Raw genomic sequence first — 24,172 nt, 5'->3', positions numbered from 1 at the left:
TCCTCTCTCTCACTCTCTCAGACTTTCTCCATCCAGCCCTGCCTCTCTCTTGTTACCCTCTCACCCCTCTCTCTCTCTTTGCCCTCGGTCTACACACTTTTCCCCCCTCGTTTCTTCTTTGTCTCACAACTTCCAACTTCTCTCTCTTTCTCTCTATCTCTCACTACAGATGGACCTGAATGCAAAACACTGTCTGTTGAGTGCATCTGGGGGTATCAGCAGTCTGGAGAGGAGCGAATCAGTCTGCAGCTCTGCAGAGTCATTCCTTCTCCTGAATCTCAACGCTTCGCTCACTTATTTCAACTTAGATCAAAACAACATCAAGGTCATACGCAATATCATTTTGTCTAGTAATGTTGTATATAAAAAAATCTGCTCATCTACGAGATTTTGGATGCTGCTTCAGAAGTGCTTTTCATCGACAAAATATATTGAGAAATATTTGCATAATTACATATACTAAATACACATACTGTAGTGAGCAGTAATGTGTAATAAAACATCATTTAATATAGTGTATTGTGAATTATTGTTTAATTTGATATATTGTTCTGTTGTTCATTTTGAAATTTTGAAAGTTTTTAATTTAATAATAATAATAATTATTATTATTATTATTTTATAAAAGTTTCTATTTCGTAAACACCTTTGCTATAGCCCAAGGTCATTTTGCAAAAGAGAATAACAAATAGTAATAATCAAATCAGCCAAAGTGATTAATGGATCCCAGTGTTTATATTTGATTACTGAACTGAAATATGATCTTTGGGCACAACATTGCGCATAGTATGAAAGCAATTCATCAGCCTGTTTCAAATGTAGGCTAAATAATTTAGAGATTATGAAATAATCTCACTCTTTCTCCCTTTGTCCCCCAGAATGAACCCCATTTTAGGATTAACCAGATTACTGTCATCTAAAGCTGATTAAATCAGCATTTTAACCTGTATTTTAGCCAAATGAGTATGGCGGTCCAACTATATCTGAGCCATCAGAAAGAACAGCTAACTGAGTAGTGGCCAGTCAAAACAGACATGGCTCCCCCTTCTGGCTGTAGAGAGAAGTACATCAACTTCAACATGGCAACACCTTGTAGAAAAGTTAGAAATCAAATAAACAGATTTCACTCACTATCTGCTCTCTAGAATGTGATACTCCTGAGGTGCTAGTGGTGTCTTTAAACCTCGTGAGCTGCCAACCTAGACAGCATTTTTGGCAGCTCACTAGGTTTTTTTTAGATGTGGCCACTCATCTCCAGTGAGAAGTCTCACCTTTTCATGCTGTTCAATGAGAATCTCCACCACAATGTTCTGGAACTTAAGGTCCATAATGGCTGCCACTGTTTCTTCCTGTGGTCTCATGAGCGTGGGGCCAAACACTACGCCCAGGTTCGCCACTGTCATCAGGTTCTGTTTGCTGTTGGCAGCAACTCTACACACAGAAAAAAAGAAGTTATGATTAAATGACTTGAAAGATTGAAAAAAAGATCAAAATTACTGCACTTTATGTATTTTGATGAAAGACAGCAAGAACGTTTTATTGCATTGTATTTGCATTTGATTGTGAAACTAGATGCAGTTAACGTTCCAATACAAACTTTCTTCAGAGATAAAGTCCTCAGTCTCACTGCAATATATCTCTGCTGAATTTACTCTGGTTGTTAATTATAGAAAAAAAAAGAGGTGGGGAAAACCATTACATAAATGACTTTCATTAACAAAGAAGAGGGTTGGCAGTATGTCAAAAACTTGAAAACAAGATCTTTTGAAGTTTTAATTTTGTAATTAAAAGATCACGGGGGTGAAAATTAAAACCTGCACGCTGAATGACTCAAGGTTTTTTTATTTATTTATTTTTTTCAACCTTTTGGCTATCAGCCTCACAGATGGAGATTTTTTTAGTCAGATTTCATTACTTATCGTACTGTCCATGCAGGTCAATTTGTAAAATACCTATAATAGTAACTTTACTGTCCTCTGTAAAAAAATAAAATAAATAAAAATCATTCCTAGGTCATGATGAAAACAGTCTAGATGTTTTTATGCTGTGCTCACTTGGATCATTTGACATGGAACCTGCTGCACTTTTCTCCCTTTAGTTTGGTTCATGTAGGCATATACTTTATGAATTACATTCAGCTCAAACAACAACACATTTTGAGTATAATAGTGAGTTCAAAGTCAGTATTTATTTTTATTTTTTTAAAGAAATGAATAGTTTTATTCAGCAAGGACACAAGACATTGATTAAAAGAGACATTTATAAAGTAACATAAGATAAACAATTAACAAATACTGTTCTTTTGAACTTTCTGTTAATTAAAGGATATTGAAAAAATGCATCACACTTTCCACAAAAATATTAGGCAGCACAAATGTTTTCATCACTGATAAGAAATGTTTCTTGAGCAGCAAATCAGTGTATTATAATGATTTCTTGTTAGAAGGATCATGTGACACTGAAGACTGGATTAATGGCTGCTGAAAAAAAAAACAGCCTTTGCTTCACAATTATTTTTCAGCAAGTAAGTTTTTTTTTATAATTTGTATCAATATTTCACAGTATTACTGTTTTTATACTTTATTTTTTGGTCAAATAATAATAAAAAAGACTTTCAAAAACATTACAAAATCTTTCCGACCTCTTTTTGAACTGTACTATAAACCTAATACAGCTTTAGTGTAACTATAATTCATAATCAAAATGCAATTCTTCCTCTGCAAATGGCTATTAATGCCTATTTGAGAAACAGGTGACATTCCTTTGAAAATTCAGAAATGGGGGGAAAAGGGCAGCATATTAATATTTCATAGAGTTTGCTATTATGTAACTTTAAAAACAATTTTTGGTCTGAACACTTTTTCCCTGTTTCAGAACAACGCAAACAAACTACAGGTCTCAAAAAGTCAGATTACCACTTTTAAAGAGTGCACTTTGAAATAAATACACCACACACAGATAACAATTAATCACCTCTCTAATTCCAATTCAGAAAACATGGCAACATTAGGCTTTTCCATCTCCATCTCTGATGGGTGTGCACTGCGCCAACTCCTAAAGCATTTTGCGAGGGCTGGAGTGGATGGAAGAGGAATTTAGTGGCGGATAACCTGAATTTAATTTTCAGTTGCACATCCTTGGCTGCCAGCAAATCCCACTCTATATTTTGAGGAGACGCGTCTGCCCAGTCACTGATTGCCGGAGGTTAGGGAGATTATGCGCTTATCTTCAATTTGCTTACATTCACATTATATAAAAATGTGAGGCCTGAGGTAAAGCCTTGTAATGATAGCTAACATTATTTAGAAATCTCTAACCCGATCTAATCTCTTACAGAAAGCTGTTGCATAACTCTCTTCTCTAAGTGGGCAGTTGCTGGATGGAGAGGAGAGGAGAAGAGAGGGGCAGGGCTTGTTTTCTCTAGAAAAAAGTTTTGATCTAGATGACAGCATGGAGGGTATGAAAGTCCATGCAGAGTTTTCTCTCTTCTCTCCAGAGAACCGTCTGGTAGCCTACAGCTGGTAGGAAGGTGTGTGTTTGTGTACTGAGGGTAAGAATGGAATGAGGGAGAAAGTTGGAAATAATGACAGAAAATAGTGGCTGATGGCCGAGAGAAGTAAATAGGTTGGAGAAAGAAAACAGAGAATGTACACACAAAAAAAATTGTGTATACAGATAGAAAGATAGAGAAAAACCAGTTTCCACTCACTTGGCAAGATGCTTGGTAACCAGACTTAGCACTAATCTGTTCCTCTCTGGCAGTTTATGAACCAGGCAGTGAATGGCCTGAACTCTAGATTCTGGAGTAGCGCTCTCTGTGTAGAAGGAAGGCATGAAATATGCAATATTATTACCTATTAAACCTTAATGTAGATGTTTATGCTTAAAAACTTACAATTAGATTCATAGACAAATATAAACAGATAAATTGTACATTCAAAATACATGTATTTTATATCAATTTATAATAATAAAAATAATATTATATATATATATATATATATATATATATATATATATATATATATATATATATATATATATATATATATATATATATATATATATATATATAATTCCCATACTTCCATTCCTTTCAGTTTTTATATTTTTACTATTTAAATGTTACTTTTTAAAATAAATATTATTAAATGAATTAATTAATTAAATATTAATAATGAAGTATAAATAATAATTTTATTTAATACTTCATATTAAACTTAGTTAGTTGCCAAGGCAACATTTCTGTTTTTAATTATTAATTTTTTTTGATCTAATATTTATAATTTATTCAATTTCAGCTTTATTTCAGTTAAAACAATTTGTAATACATTTGGTTGACATTGACAATACATCACAGGGTGTAATAGTATAGGCTGGTGAGGTGTAGTGGTTAAAGTTCAGGGCTTGTCAACCCCAGGCTGCTCCAGAAGAACTTGAATATAATATGTTTCTGTACACATGGCCCTCATAAAAGCAAAATAAATAATTAGTAAATCTTCGGCCTTTGTACATGTAGCATTAATAGGCTTGCCATTATTGACTTATAGCACCTCCTAGACCTATGACAACCTCCTCTAACACATCTCTGCTGATGTCATTTTTATAATTTGAAAGTCCTTGACTAAAATTTAATTCAGTGACACATTCAGCAAGCATTAAACCCCACCTTAGACTTTCACAAAACATTAGCATTTCTCTCACTGACATGCACATATTCAAAGTTTATGGCATTTGTCAAATAATTGATTGGGTATTGCTTGATTATAGTCTAAGCAAGGACAAAGACCTTACTTGCAGGGACGATGAACTCCTTATACAGCTCGTATGTCATTAGTGGCTCTGGAAGACTCTGAGAGAGAGAGAGGGAGAGATTTATAGGCTTTATTGGGCATTATTATATACACAACACTATGATTAATGTGGCTGATCACTGCAAGAAATTAGATGAGCACACAAACACACAGTGATAACCAAGTTCATCTGAAGGTACTTGCGCTCAGTTTTTGGCACATGTCCCAGCACTGTTAGCCCAAAATGAGCCCAGCACACCAATATCATTCATACTTGTAGAGGAGTATAAGCTAAAAACACACATACACTCTGCTGCTGCCTTGTGCTATTCTATTGTGACACATCAATTACAGAAATTAATTGAATGCAGTATTAATTAAATGTTGAATAAAACGGCATACAATTATATTTGGTCATTGAAAGAATGTCCCACTGTGAATCTGACAAATCATTAAAAAACTGACATATTTCACATTAACTCATTTATCCTTGATACTATTATTTGAGATTCAATTCAATTCATAAATGAAGAGGACCACACACACACACACACACACACACACACACACACACACACGCTATGCTGTTTATTATCTGCTAGAAACAGAATGCAGAAAGTTTAAACTCACCTCAGGTAAAGTTTTAAAGCACTGGTGATGGTTTTGACATCCCAGTCCTCACTGGCTGCTAAATCTATTTCACAGCTCTTCTCATCTACTGATCACAAAACAATAAAGAATTCAAGTTCAAATGATCTTTAAAAACTATAGCAAAAACTATAATTGTAGTACAGTTTTTTTTGCATTAATATTATAAATTATTTAAGTCTTAAATTGTAATAATAAACACTGCTGTTCAAAAGTTTTGGGCCAGTATTTTAAAATATGGTAAAACTTTTCTAGGATACAGTAGTTATAATGTTGCCTTATTAGGGACCTGATTAGGACTCGATCAGTATAGATCCAAGACCAATGAGAAAGACATAAAGAAAGCACGAAGGGATAAAAAGGTCTGAGGCCAGGGAGTGGACAACATGAAGGGCAGACATCATTTTGTTGTACCACTGCTCACGTAAATCTGGTTCTGTAGATACGTTCCTGATGGACAAAGAGTACGCAAATATATAATGCATAAAACAGTCTGCTTTGAGTTTGTAACTCCGGGTTTTAAATCTTTTGAAGAATTTAACCGAAGCACTGACAATCACCTCTCTGTCTGGCTAGCTGTAACCATGGTAATGTGAGTGAGTTTTTATAGAACACAGTAGACAATCAGACAAGTCTAAGGTCACATGTGTACAAAATGTTAGCCATTTAAGTCAAATTAATTAAAGGTCAAAATGAAAAACAAAGGCAGTTTGAACCATTTTGTGCTATTTTCATGCAAAGGAATGAAAATATTCAGTCCAAATGTATTCAGCCACATTGCTGAATTCAGCCTGACCTGTTTTAAACTCTCTGACAAACATCGCCTGTAATGTCGATGGGGTGCCACTGTTTAAAGGGTTACTCCACCACAAAATGAAAACTTTGTCATTAATCACTTACCCCCATGTCGTTCCAAACCCATAAAAGCTATGTTCATCTTCGGAACACATTTTAATAGATTTTGCATGAAAACCGGTAGGCATGAGACTTTCCCATAGTCTGCCAAGTAAATAACAGTGTCAAGGTCCAGGAAAGTATGAAAGATATTGTCAGAATAGTCCATCTGCCATCAGTGATTCAACCGTAACGTTATGAAGCGACGAGAATACTTTTTGTACACGAAGAAAACAAAAATAATGACTTTATTCAACAATTCCTCTCCTCTGTCTCTCTTCAAATCAGCCGCGCTGCACCAATGTGCTGTTTTCATTCAAATGAGATGTTGTGTTGTTTTATTTAATGTATCCTTGTGGTGCAGCTGACAAAGAAGAGCGTACACCGCCTGCATACTGCTCAGATTTGCCAAAATGACTCTAAGCTGATTTGGAGAGACACAGAGGAGAGGAATTGTTCAATAAAGTCATTATTTTTTTGTTTTCTTCGTGTACAAAAAGTATTCTCATCGCTTTATAACGTTATGGTTGAATCACTGATGGCAGATGGAGTATTCTGACGATGCTTTTCATACTTTCCTGGACCTTGACACTGTTATTTACTTGGCAGTCTATGTGACAGTCTCAAGCCTACTGGTTTTCATCCAAAATATCTTAAATTGTGTTCCGAAGATGAACAAAGCTTTTACGGGTTTGGAACGACATGGGGGTAAGTGAATAATGACAAAATTTTCATTTTGGGATGGAGTATCCTTTTAATACTCCACATATTATAATAGAGTCCAATGTTGACGACATAAACAGATTTTTTTTCTTTTTGCCAAATAAACTAACATTTAATCTTTCACTGCTCTGCATTCTTTTAAAACACTGATGTTCATTACCCTCACCTCAACCCTCAGACAGCTGCGCCAGCGGCCAGCGGCAACCTCAGCAAAAACTTCACTCGCAATTTAATATGTTTGGTCGCAAATGCGACTGTTTTTTCGCAGTTTGGAGCCCTGAGAAACATTTCTTCTTATTAATGTAATTAATATTTTTTGGAAACTTTTTTTTATGAATTGTTTTTTTTTTTTTTTTTTTTTTTTTAAACAGTTTATTTTTCTATAATGTCCATCGTTAATATGGGCTGTTAAATGTGTTAAAAATGAAAACAAATATAGCAGCATTTTTTCCCTCCTCAAGTTCCTGAGGCTTCCTTACATTCTATATTCATGCTACTGGCATAAATATAGAGTGAATATAGAGTGGTTAGACCACTCTAAATAAAGGCAAAATGAAATGTGACACTTATTATATAATGGCTCTGTGTGATTATTTTGTTTAAATTAGAAATTATTATAAGCCTGAACATGTTTGGCAAATGTTGTTAATAAATGATAAATGCCAACAATCACATGGCCTCTCATGATTTATTGCTTAATTAAAACGACATGCCAACTACCTGAGTCCTCAACCTGTGTCCCTGTGAGCACATCACAGCTCCAATACAGACATCTTATTAGCACTCTGTGGTTTCATCTTAACACTCAATTTGCATTCTACTGACATCTCAATACAACATAATGCATGCTCATCCTCCTGAGTCACTTTGGTGAGAAAAAGTCTGTCAAGAAAACAAACACAGCTTTTAATTTAGCACTAAGATAATTTCGCCGTGACACTGACTTATCTGGAAATTAACGCATGGATTTTTGTTTGGTCATTCCACTCTGATCTGATCTTACAATTCTTTACATAATAACTTTATAGACTTTAAATAAAGAGAATGCCTGGATATAATCCAACAACTGCAGAGCCTGTGAATGAGTGCTCTGAATTCAAAAATGAGATGGATAGTAGTTTGTGCTCTGGATATTTGGCAGGTTTTAAGTTCATGAGCCAACTACAAGGGCTCAGGCTGTTCTCAGATGAGGACAGTGGATCCGTATAGAGTGTTAATGTCTATTAGACTCTAGAGTGGCTGAGTTCATGTAGCAGCAGGGGCTCAGGAAGCCGGCCGACTCGACACAGCGTTTAGCATTCAGAGCAGAGAGATACCAGCTCATGCTACGACTGCAGGAGAGTGAACGAAATCGAGGGCGAAAGAAAGAAAGAAAGAAAGCTGAGCATGGGACAAGATAACAATAGAGCATGAGATGGTGATCAGTGTGTGTTCTGTTTTCGGGAGAGGCGAAATAGGATCAAGGAAAAGTGAGAGCGACGGAGAGAGAGAGAGAAAGTGTCTGGAAATCTGATTGCCTGCCTGCAGTAATGGAGTCATGTGTCACCTAAAGGACAGGACAAAGGGACGTCCAGACAGACACCAGACATGAATGTCTGAATGCCAATGAGACTCAACAGGACACCGGCTCTAGATACAATTATAGGGCTTCAAAGTAAATCACCTAAATCTTAAGAACTATTAAAGCAATCAAATAAGGCTGAACTTACCAATCATAAAACTGAGAAGCTTCTGTACTTTTGAACTGACCCCGACAACTCTGTACAGACCTTGATCATTAATACCTGTGAAAATAAAAACACCTTTTGTAAAAGCATTTAGGTACTCTATTCACATCCCATCTGATCTGGGAAACTAAACACGAGCACACTAAGCTTCTCATGTATTATCCTAAACAAAGCACAACAGGTTGTTGGTGTGGGCTGAGAAAAACTGCTAGATCATTCTGCCCTCTAGTGCTCAGAAGATGTTACTACACTATGTGAACTAGGTTGAGCAGATGGTTGACTTTTTTTTTTTTTTTTTTTTTTCTGACAAACAGAGGTGGGTAGAGTACCCAAAAACTGTACTCAAGTAAAAGTAAAATTACTTATAGAAATATTTACTCAAGTAAAACTAAAAGTAATAGTCTGAATAGTTACATGAGTAAGAGTAAAAAAGTATTGGATAAAAAAACTACTCAAGCAGTTAGTTACTAGTTACTTTGGACCATATACTGTGTAACATAATCCTTCAGAAATCATTCCAATATGTTGATTTACTATCAATGATGTTCTTTTTAACTGTCACAGGTTCCAAAAAATATTAAGCATCAAAACGCTCCAGCGCTGGCAATAAATCAATATATTAGAATGATTTTTGAAGGATCAAATGACTCTGAAAACTGGAGTAACACCTGATGAAAATTCTGATTGGCATCACTGAATTAAATTATATTTTAAAGTATATTAATTATGTATTATATATGTATAAATAACCTCTGACACAGAGAAGATTGAAAACTCATCGCACAACGGCTAAGTTACCGAACATCTGAACATAACTAACAAAATGCACATTGACAGATCTTCTTCCATCTGTTCTGCAAAATGTAAACAAATATATATTTCTGCAAGCGTAAATATTGTGGAAATATCAATATTAATTGTGTCTAGGCGAAGGCATTCCTCCTGGAACAGAGCTAACGCGGATTTGGAGGGTATTCATTTCGTACTCTGTGACTGTAAAAATGTATTAATATTGTATTAATGTAAAAATTATACATTGTATTTAATTTATAAGTTACATGTACAACAAACTGGTAATGTCATAGTGGTATCAAGTACTGTAATCGAATGTAGCCTAAGTTATACCTGTTAAACCGTAGACAGCACACGCAGTGTTCATCTAATAAAGATCTTCATCGCTAGCAAACAATAGCCTCTGCAGATTTGCTTTCAATTGACTGTAGATCCAAAGCCACGTCTTCAACGCTCTTGATGTTCTTAAACTTTCTGTATTCTGTTACAACTCTGAGTGAACACTTCAAACGCTCAGCGCGCGCGGCAGGGAATTGAATCATTCAAACTGATTCACGAACCAATTCACAGGTTTGCCATCTGGTTTGATCAAGCCTTTGAACAGAATTGACTCAAAAGAATGAATCATTCGCGAATGGGCATCGCTCATTACCAAGAGAAAAGTAGACGGCGCGTTTGGAATAAACTGAAGCATTTATAACTTGTATTGCATTAAGATAAAGTAACGAGAGTAGCGTGGCCCACAGTAACGAAGTAAAAGTACAGTTTTTTTTTTTTTTTTTCCTACTGTTTTTGTACTTAAGTTAGAGTTGTAGTTAAGTTAAAGTATTAATTTTTATATAAATGTATTATTTAAAAGTATGTTGTACTAAAGTTGATGTCAAGTAAATGTAACCTACTGTGCTGACAGACAATTTAAATCATGCCTGAAAAATTTTGCATTCCTTAATTTTGTATATTAAAACATGTAGAGGTACCTCTTGTTTCAATGGCATTTATTGAATTTTTCACAAAACTTATTCCCAAGTCGTCCAACTGGGCATCAACTATGGAAATACACAAATATCATAAATATCATCACAGTTTATGTACCAGCAATAAATACAAACATACAAGTAATAACATTTGTGTGAATAGGCACTACAAACAAAGGCAAACTTGAAGTGCTGACATTCATTTGAGTTTACTTACTTCCTCTTTCTCGTGAATGTGTCCGGTTGAGATACTGCATCTGTGTGTGAGAGATAAACATCAGAAAACACAAACCAGACCAGCATAAAACACACTACACCAAACAAAACAGAATTTATATACCAAACAAGACACCATAAATGATCATTAAAATACTTTGAAGCATACACTACTGTTCAAAAGGTTTTTGCTCATCAAAAAGATATTGATATTGTGAAATAGTATCACAATTTTAAAGTAAATGTTTTCTATTTAAATATACATTTTAAAGTGTAATTTTTTAATTTTTTGGTGTAGATGAATTTTTGGATTTTCTTAATGCATTATTCAATTTTTCATTGTCATTTAGTAATTATTATGTTATTCTGGTTTTGTGGTTTTTTGTTATGTTATCATAATAAATAATAATAGTTTAAATGTGTGATAAATAAAAAAAGTTCAAAAGAATGAAACTTTTGAAACTATGTAAAATTTTTACTGTCACTTTTGATTCTTTTTAATGCTTGCTGAATAAAAGGATTCATTTCTTCTTAATGACTTAATTAAGTGCTGGCCGCAAACTTTTGAACAGTAGTATAGCTCTAAAATAGCTACAAAAGCTATCTTTCCAAAAGTTAATCAGGTTTTGTCAACTGAGAAGCAGAGAATTGTTTTCATTGAGCTGTTGGAAGCTGAAGTGAAGGATTGACGCACCGGTTCCTTTCCTCCCATCGCATGCATCCAGAATCTGTGGTCATCATCTGAGAGTGCCTGGACCGTCAGTACTGTGATCGGTCTAGAAAAACAAACAAACACACAACATACAAAATGAAACGCATTTACTTTTTTATTGTAGATTGCTTGTCTTATTGCGCATGATTTGTGTTTGAAATTCTATGTAATGGTTTTATCAATATGTAACACCAGTGAAGCGTCTTTCCATTTCCTGTTTCTGTTATTTTAAGGTTATGCCTCTGCATCAGACAGAGTTGTTTTATGGGCACATGATTTGAGATGTATGAGTTAATAAAGGTAATAAGAGAGTCTCCAACAGCAGGAGTAATGTACACATGCATACATCTACATAACGTACCTCTTAGGTGCCTATTAACTGTTTAATCAATTCCAAATAGCTAAAATCACATCCCAGCCTTTATTTTGGAAATACATTCGATTTTACAAGTCGAATTCATATTCACATTGAGACTGATGTATCTCCTAATTTGGTAACATTCTGATGTGCCATTGAAAAGATTCCACTAAGCAGCCTCAAGATGAACATGATTAATATTCATCATAACACTCTGCCCAGGTCAGCAATGGCTTTGATTAATGAGGGTCCTTAGTGTATCCTGGATGATCAAAATATTTGGATTTTCCTTACTCTCTGACGTATGAGATTCAACACCAATGAAACTAATTTGTCTCACACTCTCATGTTAAACCCAGTAGTTTCAGAGGGGGTTTACATTTCTAGGGTTTTTCCTTTATTGTTTATCATCTCAATTTTTTTTTTTTTTACTAACAATCTAATAACAATCATACAGGAATAATTAAGTGATTGGCTGGGAACACCAAATTAGAAAAAGGACTGTCAGCACAGAAGAAGGGTTACGTTTGTGCAGGAATTTAATTAAATGACCTGATTTCTTGTGAATCAAAAATGCATCATTACATTCATTAACAGTAACCATCACAGCTGGGGGTGCATGTCCAACATACCGATCTGTGATCTCTATGTCTAGGCAGAACCTCCTGTCAAGAGTGTCTGTGGTTTTGCGGACACAAGACTTGATCGTAACAGACTCTGTCTCACCCTGAATGGATACAGAATATTCTGTGAACAGCAGATCAGCTACACATTTCTATTTTATGAACCATGCCATTATCATGACTTATGTGTCAAGTGTGATGATAATTTACAAGCTTCCCGCCTGATCTCTGGTCAAATGTCTTCATGTGTAGAATTTTCTGTTCTTTGACAAACGTGGAATAGCGTTTCACCCAGCTGGATCCAAAAGGAGGAGGTCCTGTGGAAACAGCAATAAATATCAGCAATGCAACCAGCAGAGCACAGGACACATGACATGACAGTCAGTAAAAAATAATAGGCACCCCAGTGTTACATCATAAAATTTATCTTGCGTACGTTTCTCCTGTACGTAAAGATAGCCCTCACTGCTGATGGGGCTGGTCTGTCTGTATTCCTGTGGCGAATCTTTGATTCTCTTCATTAACTCGAACACCTCAGAGCGTGTGCCCTCGAAACGACTCCGTGTCTGAAAACAGAGGCACAAACATAACAAAATCAACAATGACGTTCAGATTCTGTAAGAGCCTGGTAACTGGGAATCCACTGAGATGAGTAACTTCCCAGTGCATTCTAAAAATCCCATCATGCTAATCTAAGACCAATGTTTTCAAGCCATACATCCTCAGAACTCTGACCCTGACCATCACAACTGATTTATAACTGATTAAAAACAAAACACCAATGGGGATATTGACATGGTCCAATCAAATAGGGCACGGGAGGGAAGTCGGCTCTCAAACTTCCGACTTAGAAGTTAAACAATGGAAGGTCAACACAAACAAAGGCCTTTAAGTTTCCCTTGGAAGCCTTGGTCCTCTCAAAAAGCTGCTGTATCCTGTCTCAGTAACTCTCTTTCCATGTCACTCTGCAAGCTAATAGTGCTTACCAGAAGAAGTTCAATCTTGGAGAATCACTGTAAAAATGTGTCTATAGCTGTTTAATGTACTTAGCAAACAAGTATTTGATAGTTGTTGGAAATATGCATTGAAAAATGGAATATACATTACATATATCATTTAAAAATAGATCTACATTTTTGTATTAAAGTCAAAAACATTATTACATTTTTACTTACATTTTGAATATTGATTTGAAGGGCTTTTTTATAATGGTCAAAGTCTTTGGCCAACTCGTATCCCTGATGATAGAAAGTAAATACAGTCTGAAAGAACGCCAGCATCTGTACGAGAGAGAGGGGGAAGAAGGGTATTAGAGAAATTACAAAATTAATACTAATATTCTTCGGCACGGGCATTCTCAAGTTTATATAATCAGTCGTAATGTCTAAATCTCTATCCAATATCCAATTCAAAGCAAAAGACAGTTTCACGTAGGAAGTCAGGTGTACATAAACTGGAAAAGTGAATGTTAATATCAGGTAAATATTTGCTCAAGATTCCATACAAAGAATACTAATTTGCTTATGCAATCTGTCAAATTGTGTGTTCACAAAGTTAATGAATTAGTAAGAATACTTGCTCCACTTTTAAACGGCTTGCACACACCTATATTTATAGGAGGATTTTGTGTGTGGTAACTGAACCAAATGTAACCATGCTGCACCTACAGCTCTCACTAAATATTCTACTTCATTTAATAATTTGATATACAGTAAGGTAGGCTTACAGCTCACACGTTTAGGGTCAATGTTTTATTTTATTCTTTAAGAAATTAATACTTTTATTCAGCAAGGACACATTAAGCTGGTTAAAAGTGACAGTTACGACTTTCACATTTAAAAAGTTTAGGTAACACTTTACTTAAAACCTTTATGTATAATGCATAATAAAGGTGTTCATAATGTACATTGTAATGCATTATATCTTTTCATAAATAATTGTAGACAAATTTAAAATGCATTATAATATTTGTAGGGTTGTTTTTCATGTATTTTAATGCATTATACTTATAACTTAGTATTATAATGTATGCAGTTACAATTATTCACGAGATCATACAATGCATTATAGGGTGCATTACAAGGCATAATTGATGCATTAAAAACTACTTTTATAATGCATTATATACAAAAGCTATAAGACAAGTGTTACCAAAATTTCTATTTCATACAAAAGTTGTTTATATCCATCAAATAATCCTAAAAAATGTTTCATGGTTTCCACAAAAATATACTAAGCATCATGTCTGTTTCCAACATTGATAACGGTAAGAAATGTTAACCATGTGACATTGAAGACTGGAGTAATAGCTGCTGAAAATTCAGCTTTTCAATTCAATTAAAATTTATTTGTATAGCGCTTTTTATGATACAAATCGCTGCAAAGCAACTTTGCAGAAAATTAAGTTTCTACAATATTTAGTTTAGCTTTGCCCTGACAAAAATATTAGGGTCATAGGAATTTAAATTGTGATAATATTTAACAGTATTTTGGTCAAATAAATGCAACCTTGGTAAGCATAAAAGAATGGTACTGTATATATGGTTACGGCTGACAATATTATTTTGATTTAACTTATCTGCATGTACATAGTGTCCAGTTATCATTTTATAAGTAAAGGAATTCTTATTTTTTTTTACATTATATTTGCCTACGACATGACAAAGAGATAGTATTATTTCATTCTAAATATAGCCCTTATTTTTGCTATTCTGTTTGATGCTGCTAGTGGTGCAGAAATTACACACAACAACTTGAATACTTATGAAATGGTGTATATATATATACACAGAAATGTATACTTGTAACATTTATTCTGGTGAAGCTGCATTGAGAGTGCATTTCAGTAAATGTGTTTCATTTCTCTTTTTGCAATAAGTCACAGCATATCAGATGCTGTCGATGGCAAACAAGACAGCAAACTATGTTGAACTGAATCAAGTTGAATGACAATCTGGACAAAAGGTCATGCACTCACAGGCTCGACACACTCAAACTTCTTCCTCTCCTGGATCTCCTGCAGCTTGCAAACATACTCCAGAGATGACACCTGAAAGTGCTGCCTCATCACTTCTACCGCCATGTCTGCCTGAGAGATAGACAGCATGAAAAAAAGTACTGTAACACTTGAGATGAAAAGGTCTAAAAAAAAACAGGGAGAGAAATCATCACATAAAAATTCAAAGTGACTGGGTTGTGAAATGGGTTTTTCAAAAAGCTGTCTGTATTTTTCCTGCATTTACCTGACCATGTGTTGCCTGAATTTACAACATAGAGGGCCTTATTCTGAAAATGGAATATTTGAAAACCAAAAAAACAACTGGGATTATGTAATTGTGTAGAGGTTTGACCTAATGTAAACAGTACTTAACACTAACTACTGTAATATAGTTATTAGGTGTGCAAATACAGTTAAATACAGTGCATCACCCTGACATCTTTTAGCAACATTCCTTGACGATCCTCATCACAAAATCTCACAGCTTTACAAAAAAAAGACTTGAATTTAAATGAAACATTTCAATGCGAGAATGAATTCCTAAAGCTGTTGTTCTGTGTGTGTTTAATTAAGCATTCTGGTACGTATGGAAGACAGGAATAACTCAAATTTATGCAGCTGACATCCTGATAAACACAGTTTCTTGTAAACAAGAGAAATGGATGCCAACTGTGTAACCTAAATGGTGTTTGTAACATTAGCTAGTTCCTAATATATCATTACTTGGAGATATAATCATCAGATTTTTTATTTATTTTATAAACTGCCAGATTCACTGTTTTGTTTATTATCATCAAGCTAATGCATTAAACAGTGTGCCTTTTCTGGATTGTGTATGTAGGACAGGTGAGAGAGACTATTGTGGAGAGAGAAAGCATAAACAAAACAAAACACTCATCCCTAAACGTATCTGGCTAGTGACATGTGAACATGGCCCATGATAGCTCAAGTGTCTTATGAATTAGCGAATAACTGAGTAGTCCTTGGTGTTCTTCAACATTTCTAGGAATCATGCACAACAGTCTGACTTAAAATAGCACAATGCTAAAACCACTGCCCTTGACTGAAACACACACGTCATATGGTCCACAGTAACATAATGGCCCACCATAAAAATATCAACAGACTCTAGTTCTTTTTATGCTCATTGTATACAACATATAGGCATGACGGGCATGCCATAAAAGGTTATGTTCCCCCTACATCACTGGATTTGTGCAGGATAATACACTGCACTCTTTCACTTTCCCAGGCTTAGAGGGGATTTGGGCTTTATACATATGGTAGAAATAACAACAAACTTTAATTATCGAAAGCAAAAAAAAAGCACTGCACCAAAAGCAAAAGTTCCTACACTAAGCGCAATAAACAGTATTGTAAAAAATACAGCAAGCCATTGACCTTAACGTATCATTTTTTTTCTTTTCTTTTTTCTGAGATACAGAAGGAAATTACCATTTCTGAAAATAGTTTGCATTACACATCCATCTTGTGTGTGGGAAGAATGAAATGTGAAGTACCTCCTGTAATTGTGGCTCTTTCTTCTTTGCTGACATGTTCAAAAGTTTCTCCAGTGAGCTGTAGTACTTCTCTGTTTCCTTCTCGTACCTCTTTCTCTCTGCCTGAAGATAGCATGAGAACATATAAAATGGAGGAACATACTATTTTTAATACATGGAACGAGAAGCAAGTTTGGTTTCAATAAATGTACAGTTTTCCATCTGTTAAATGCAAACAACCTAAATGAGTTGACGGTTAGAGCTATGCTTTCACCTTTGCTGAGCCGAGCTGGTCTTTCCGAAACTTTTCTAAAGGCTTCATCAGCGTCTCTGTGATGTTTCTCATCTGTGAAAAGAAAATTCATTGGATATAGGACATTTGATCATTTAATGTATATTTATCAAACATTACCAGTAACAGGATGCGTTCCTTTAATCAAAACTTGCAGAAACACATTCTGGGTTTTAACTGTAAATGCCAATAAAGGTGTCACCATTTCATCACCTGAGGCAAAACGGTTCATTTAGCCATCTGACATTTTGAATCAAGTATTCCCTAGAAATGAATAGCCCAACACAGAAATGCAGGAAAACATATTTTAATGCTTTTGCACTCAATTCTTGCAAATATTTTGCACTTACTACAAAAAAGTGTCACTTTATTTTGATAGTCCACTTTAGACATTCTACTAACAGTAAGTAACTTTGCAACTACATGTCAACAAGCAGTCATTAGAATATTAGTAGACTGTCTGTTTAACTTTGATGGGCCAACAACATACAACATACTGACTATAAGAATTTTTGTAAGTATATGTCAACTTATTTGATTAACCCTAAACTAAGTCTACTCTGAGGGCCCTATTTTAACAATCTAAGCGCATGGTCTAAAGCACATGGCGCAGGTGCACTCAGGGCGGGTCCGAATCCACTTCTGCTAGTTTAACGACGGGAAAACGGGCACATGGTCTAAGACGGGTTGTCCCTATTCTCTTAATGAGTAATGGGTGTTTTTTGGGCGTAACGTGCAATAAACCAATAAGAGTCTCATCTCCCATTCCCTTTAAGAGCCAGTTGCGCTTGTGCCATGACGGATTTGCTATTTACATGGCGGAATTTGCAAGCACAAAGACTGAATGCGTCTCCACAAAAGGAAACAGAGCTGCTCGTGCATGAGCAAATAGGTAGCCTTATTCTGATACATGGAATGGCTATCCATTATGACATCCATGCATTTTTATATTTATATAGCCTACACCAGTGGTTCCCAATCCTGGTCCTGGAGAACCCCCAACACTGTATTTTTTTGGTGTCTCTCTTATCTGACACACACATTTGAGGTCTTGGAGTCTTCACTAATGAGCTGATGAGTTGAATCAGGTGTATTTGAACAGGGAGACATCTAAAATGTGCAGTGTTGGGGATTCTCCAGGACCAGGATTGGGAACCACTGGCCTACACAATAATAACACAGTATTATAAACACAGTAAAATAAACATTGCAATCCTTTAATTTTTAATATTTAGCATGTTTGTGTGCTGCTGTGCATCCTTGTGTGTGTAATAAGCAGTGTGTACACATGTTGTGGACCCGCCTATATTAATGCGCTCTTTAAATAACAAATAAAAAACATTGTGCCAGACATTAGACCAGGTTTGAGTTGGTTTATGGCACAGTCTATGTTCAGTTCCTCAAAATAGCAAAGCACCAACAATGTGCCTGAACACACCGCGTTTTTTTTAGACCAGCACGCCCCTGAGCACACAAATGGGTGCAAATGCTTTTGCTATTTAAACCATGTGGCACAGGACGGGAAAATTAGAACTGCGTCCGGCTGAAACTAGCAAAACCATGTTGTTGTGAATTTATGATAATTAGTTGACATGTAGTTGCAAAGTTACTTATAGTTAGTAGAATGTCTAAAGTGGACTATAAAAATAAAGTGTAACCACAAAAAGTTTTGTATACCCAGAGAAACTTACAAAATCATTTATTATACACCAGTCTGACTCAAAACAGCCAACTGCTAAAACCACTGCCCTTGACCCAAACACACACAAATCATTTATCAAATATTATTTCCATCACCAGTTTTGTGTTTGCCCACACCAGTTTTCTTGGGTTAACACAAAACATTTGTGAGAAATTGCAAAAGTTGTGTGAGTGAATGCAAAGTTTTTCAGGGAAATGCAAAAATTTTGTGAGCGAATGCAAATGCATTGAAATTCTTGCAGGGGTTTTGTACAATAGTATGAATGCAGCTTTGCACATGTTTTTACTTTTGAAGTAAATGAACAAGCCTCTTGAAGTTCAGGAACATGTTTCCAAATCTACAGCAATAAACAACATTCTTTGAGAATTTGAAAGAAAGTAATACTTTTCTAAAGGCCATATTTTAACAAGAAGGCTTTCACAATGTTTATTATTACATAAAAACATATCTTTATAAATGAGGTAATGAAATAACAAAAGAAAGCCATTGCATGAGTGTTAGTACTCAGAATGAGCACCACTGCTCTATGATTACCCTGTCTTTCTGACCCTGTCAGGGCCTGTAGGCTCCACCTCTTCCACGCATGCCTTCAAATCTGAGCTCAAAACAACTGTCAGCTGTTGCACTTTGAGACATGGGCAGGCCCTTTGGCTCTCTAATGTTACACACTAAATAAATACTAACATGACCTACATGCAACATGAGCCCTTTCTACCTAGATGGCTAACCATGCATTAGACTAAAAAGTCCTCTCAAACATTAAGAATTCTAAAATCATGAGAATATACAGTAATAGGTAAAAATTATTTTTAATGGCTTTTTTAAGGAATCAATTTTTTTTTATTTTTTTTTTACACATTTTACACTGTAAAAGCAATTTGCAAATGAACTACAGATAAAATGGCTATTAGTCTTTGAAATATAAAGGACTTAAATCAGGTGCTATTGGATGTTCAACCAGAGAGTTTGAAATGGGGTGTGCGATATGAGGATTTTTGATCGTGGATGATAAAAATTTCTCCAGGATCTGCTTTTGAAGAAATATTGTAGTATCATGCTACAGCGCACATTCTATCCCTTGCCGTTCTGGCGCCTCCATCTCAATATGCTGTACAACCAAGACTAAGGGACTTTGTGTACAGCGCCACATACATTCACATCAGTGTTAACTTAGCGGTAGAGTTACTCTCACAGGAAACTGCACTTATTCGCAATCACAAAAGTACTTTATTTGCCTTGCCGGTTAAATGTTCAGTTTTTTGTTTGCACTAAAAAGCCTGTCAAACAGCGCCTGATTACTGAACTAAGTTATCTTTGTGCTAATACTGTCAAAACACACAAGGTTTACATATACTGTCATGGCCAAAAGTTTTGGCAGTGACATAAATTTTGTGTTTTGCAAAGTTTGCTACTTCAGTATTCGTAGATTATTTTTCTATGTTTCTATGGTATACTGAAAAAAAAGAAAAGCATATCAGAAGTTTTAAAGGCTTTTATTGGCAAAAAATAAATATAAAATTATATATATAATTGCCACAGATCCAAATTTTCAATGTAATAATCTTTGAGTCACTTCTTTATCACTCCTGCTTTGTGACATGGTGCTCCATCATGCTGGAAAATGCACGGATCATCACCACATTGCTCATGGATCACTAGAAGAAGTCGCTCTAACAGGACGTTTTGACACCATTCTTTATTCATGGAAGTGTTTTTGGGCAGAATTATGAGAGAGCCCACTCCCTTGGTTGAAAAGCAACCCCACACATGAATGGTCTCAGGATGTTTCAACTGTTGGCACAACACAGGACTCATGGTAACGTTCACCTTTTCTTCTCCAAACAATCAATTTTCCAGATGTCCCAAGAAGTAAGAAGGGAGCTTCATCAGAGAAAAACTCTGCACCAGTCTTCTGCTGTCTAATCCTTGTACTTCCTGCTGAATTTCAGTCTGTCCTTGACTTTTTCTTGGAGATGTTCTCACACCAACCTGCTGCCATTCCTGAGTAAGCTCTGCACTGGTGCGGACTTGATTCCGTAGCTGAATCCTCAGGAGGAGGCGGTCCTGCTGGACACTCTGGGACGTCCTGAAGACTTCTTCACTGCAGTCAAACCTCTCTCCTTGAAGTTTTTGATGATCCAGTAAATGGTTCTTTCAGGTGCAATATTCTTTGTAGCAATTTCCTTGCATGTGAGGCCATTTTGATGCAAAGTGATGATGGCTGCACATGTTTCTTTGGAGGTTACCATTGCCAACAAGAACACAATGACTGGAAGAACTTCTTCCCTCCTTTTATAGCAATCAGTCTGCTCTTACAATCTAACTAGTTTGATAGTGATTTTATCTGACTAGTACTCATTCACATTATCATACTGTATGTGCTGCTATGATTAGTCAATTAATGTTAGCTGGTCATATTGTGTCAGCATCAATTTTATTTTATTTATTTATTTATTTTTTTGGTGAAAAGTTCATGTTTGGCCAATTAAGCTTTAAGCATTTATTTAGAATAATCTAGAAACAATGTGAATGAACACCACAACAGCTTAAGCAGCAAACTTTGCAAAACAAGATTTATGTCACTTTTGGCCATGACAGTAGACTGGCTATGTGTAAAATGAAACAGTTGAGAGAAAAATGGATACATGCCTGTAGCCTATATTAGATGCGTGCAGGTCTTAAAGGGACAGTACTAAACATGCAGCCCACTGTCATTAAAAGGATAGTTCACCCTAAATTTAATTTCTGTCATTATTTACTCACTCATATGTTCACTCAAAACCTGTATAAATTTCTTTCTTGTGCTGAACACAAAATAAGATTTTGAAGAATGTGGGTAACCAAACAGTTGCTGGTCCACACTGACTTTAATAGTAGTAAAAAAATACTATGGAAGTCACTGTGGACCGGCAACTGTTCTACGTTCTTTAAAATAGCGTTTGTTCAGCAGAAGAAAGAAACTCATTCAGGTTTAAAAAAACTTTTGAGTGAGTAAATGATGGTATACAAATAAAACACTATGACAGAATTGACAGACAGAAGACAGAATTTGTTATTTTTGGGTGAACAAAGAGAAAAATCACTCATTACTCTTAACTGAAAAACTTTAATACAGTTGCTTTAGGAATCAGTCAATATAGTATAGTGTTTTATTTTTATATTTGTTCATTCAATTTTTTGAATGCTCCAGCTAAATACACCTATTGTACCTGATAATAAAGTGTTTTATTTTTATATTACCTGTAGTATAATAGTTTAATGTGTATCTTTTTTCTTATTTTTTAAAAACAAAGATAAAATATTTTGTGACATGACAAATATTTTTTATCTTCGCCCACTTTAGTCTGCATTTAGATAAATTCGATTAGTTGATTTAGTTACAGAATATCGATTAGGCTGTGCGATTATTTTCTAAGGATGTGAACCGTGGCTGAGCGCGTCTGACCTCCAAAGCCCGGTTCGGTTGACTAATGTGATCGCTCCGTGCCACACTCGGACGCGGTTGTTTGGTAGAGGTGGGCCAAAGCGCGGTTCAGTTTAATTACGGTGCAGTATGCATGCAGTGTGAGTCCCAAACGACTCAAAATAATAAACCACATAGTTAACAAAATGATGCACTCCACTGTGCTGAGCGAGAAACTTCCTGTTTCTCCGTGCCACACTCGGAGCGGTTGTTTGGTAGAGGTGGGCCAAAGCTCGGTTCAGTTTAATTACGGTTAAGTCTGCCGTGTGAGTCCCAAACGACTCAAAATAATAAACCACATAGCAAAATGATGCTCCACCTGAGCGAGAAACTTCCTGTTTCCCACGTATTAAGTCTTGATTACGAGCTAGCTGCATTAAAATGATTTGTTATTTGTTGAAAGAATAAAATGTAATATTCCACTGGTTGATAACCATAAACATTTACCACCCATATATTAAAAAAATAGACTCTGTTATGTTGATTTTTCTGAAGTAAATTACGTTATGTGACTATTCACAAGCTTTTAATTATGGTATAAATGCTTGGAAATAATATGTAACATTTTAATTGCAATAATCTTTGGGCTTTGTTACTTTTTATTATAACACAAAGCCTCAGCCTTCTGTCAATTTTAAGATAAAATACAAACAATAAATGTTTTTTACGCTCTTTAATTTGTAGTGAGATATTCGCCTCCTTTCAAGCGGCATTTGAATCAATTATATTTTCATGTTTAATATTTGCAGCATGAAATAAAAACTTATAAATATTTGAGTGCATGTTGAAAAAAAAAACAGAACAATTGAATACAAACGAGTGTCTCGTGAAATAAATCAATTTGAGTTTAAAAAATTGTCAGTAAGCCTATTGCTGTTTTTCGTGTTAAATATGTTGTGTTTAAAGTGTTGTATACTTTTTTTTTTTTTGGCGGAGTATATACAAGTGTAATATATTGACTTACTTCACGCAATGTAACGTGATATTATTATGATAATTTTGACTTTATTCGTAAAATAATATGACGCTAATCTTATTTTATTTTATTTTTTGAGAAGGATAAACTGATCAAAAATGCTCAACTCACTGTCTTGCACTGGCCGCTTTGTAGGCTATTTAAAAAAACAAACAAACTTGAATTTAACAAACATAAAATGTCATATTTCTGAATTAAATTAATAAAAAATCGAAACGAAATATGACCACTTTGCCATTAAAAACCAAAACTAAACTTTTATAATGGCTGCAACAGCAGGTGTGTAATGAGGACAGTGACACTGGCTCAGGTCGGAATCAGGCAGATGTAATGTGGTTTAAGCTTAATATTCATGGCTGAATTAATCTGTTCTAATCTTAATTAATCTGTAAACTTTTTTTAAAAAATGCTTTTAAAATAGAAATGTCTTAGGCTCCTACAGCCTTGTGAGCAGTTGATAATCGACGAACTATTATGTTATTAAGTGCCGTCATTTGGTTATGTTATATTAATATGTTTCAGCAATCATACAACCATTAATTGGCTTGGGTTAGGATAGACTATTCTTTAATGAATTAAACAGTTTGTTATCATACAGATTGAAAGCCTGAATAGTCTCTCTCCCTCTTTTTCTTTTTATGGGTGTGTGTTTATGCGTGCGTGAGTGCGTGGGTGCATGCACGGGAGGGGGGCGATTTTCGACTACTAATCAAATAATACCTTCAGTTATCGAGTTTTTTTTTTGATTGAATTTTACTTTTGTTTTATATGCACATCCCTAT

General features: G+C 35.2%; 1 protein-coding gene across 2 annotated transcripts in view; it reads right to left on the bottom strand.

The window, feature by feature from the left end:
- The window catches only part of arhgap10 (Rho GTPase activating protein 10), a 73,529-nt gene that overhangs the window by 16,471 nt on the left and 32,886 nt on the right, over positions 1-24,172 (bottom strand). The window contains exons 4-18 of one of the 2 annotated variants that reach the window (XM_042716519.1): positions 17,232-17,303; positions 16,979-17,080; positions 15,438-15,548; positions 13,636-13,740; positions 12,897-13,026; positions 12,671-12,777; positions 12,470-12,564; positions 11,462-11,543; positions 10,769-10,808; positions 10,555-10,623; positions 8,768-8,842; positions 5,424-5,511; positions 4,795-4,853; positions 3,710-3,815; positions 1,272-1,431 (exon numbers count right to left, since the gene is read on the bottom strand). In XM_042716519.1, the coding sequence (XP_042572453.1) occupies positions 1,272-1,431; positions 3,710-3,815; positions 4,795-4,853; positions 5,424-5,511; positions 8,768-8,842; positions 10,555-10,623; positions 10,769-10,808; positions 11,462-11,543; positions 12,470-12,564; positions 12,671-12,777; positions 12,897-13,026; positions 13,636-13,740; positions 15,438-15,548; positions 16,979-17,080; positions 17,232-17,303 (1,401 nt within the window). The remainder of the gene's footprint in view (positions 1-1,271; positions 1,432-3,709; positions 3,816-4,794; positions 4,854-5,423; positions 5,512-8,767; positions 8,843-10,554; positions 10,624-10,768; positions 10,809-11,461; positions 11,544-12,469; positions 12,565-12,670; positions 12,778-12,896; positions 13,027-13,635; positions 13,741-15,437; positions 15,549-16,978; positions 17,081-17,231; positions 17,304-24,172) is intronic. The other variant, XM_042716520.1, reaches the window with a different exon arrangement.

This window comes from Cyprinus carpio, chromosome B1 (genome assembly GCF_018340385.1).
Source record: "Cyprinus carpio isolate SPL01 chromosome B1, ASM1834038v1, whole genome shotgun sequence".
Classification (NCBI taxonomy): domain Eukaryota; kingdom Metazoa; phylum Chordata; class Actinopteri; order Cypriniformes; family Cyprinidae; genus Cyprinus; species Cyprinus carpio.
This window is presented reverse-complemented; position numbering and strand designations above follow the sequence as displayed.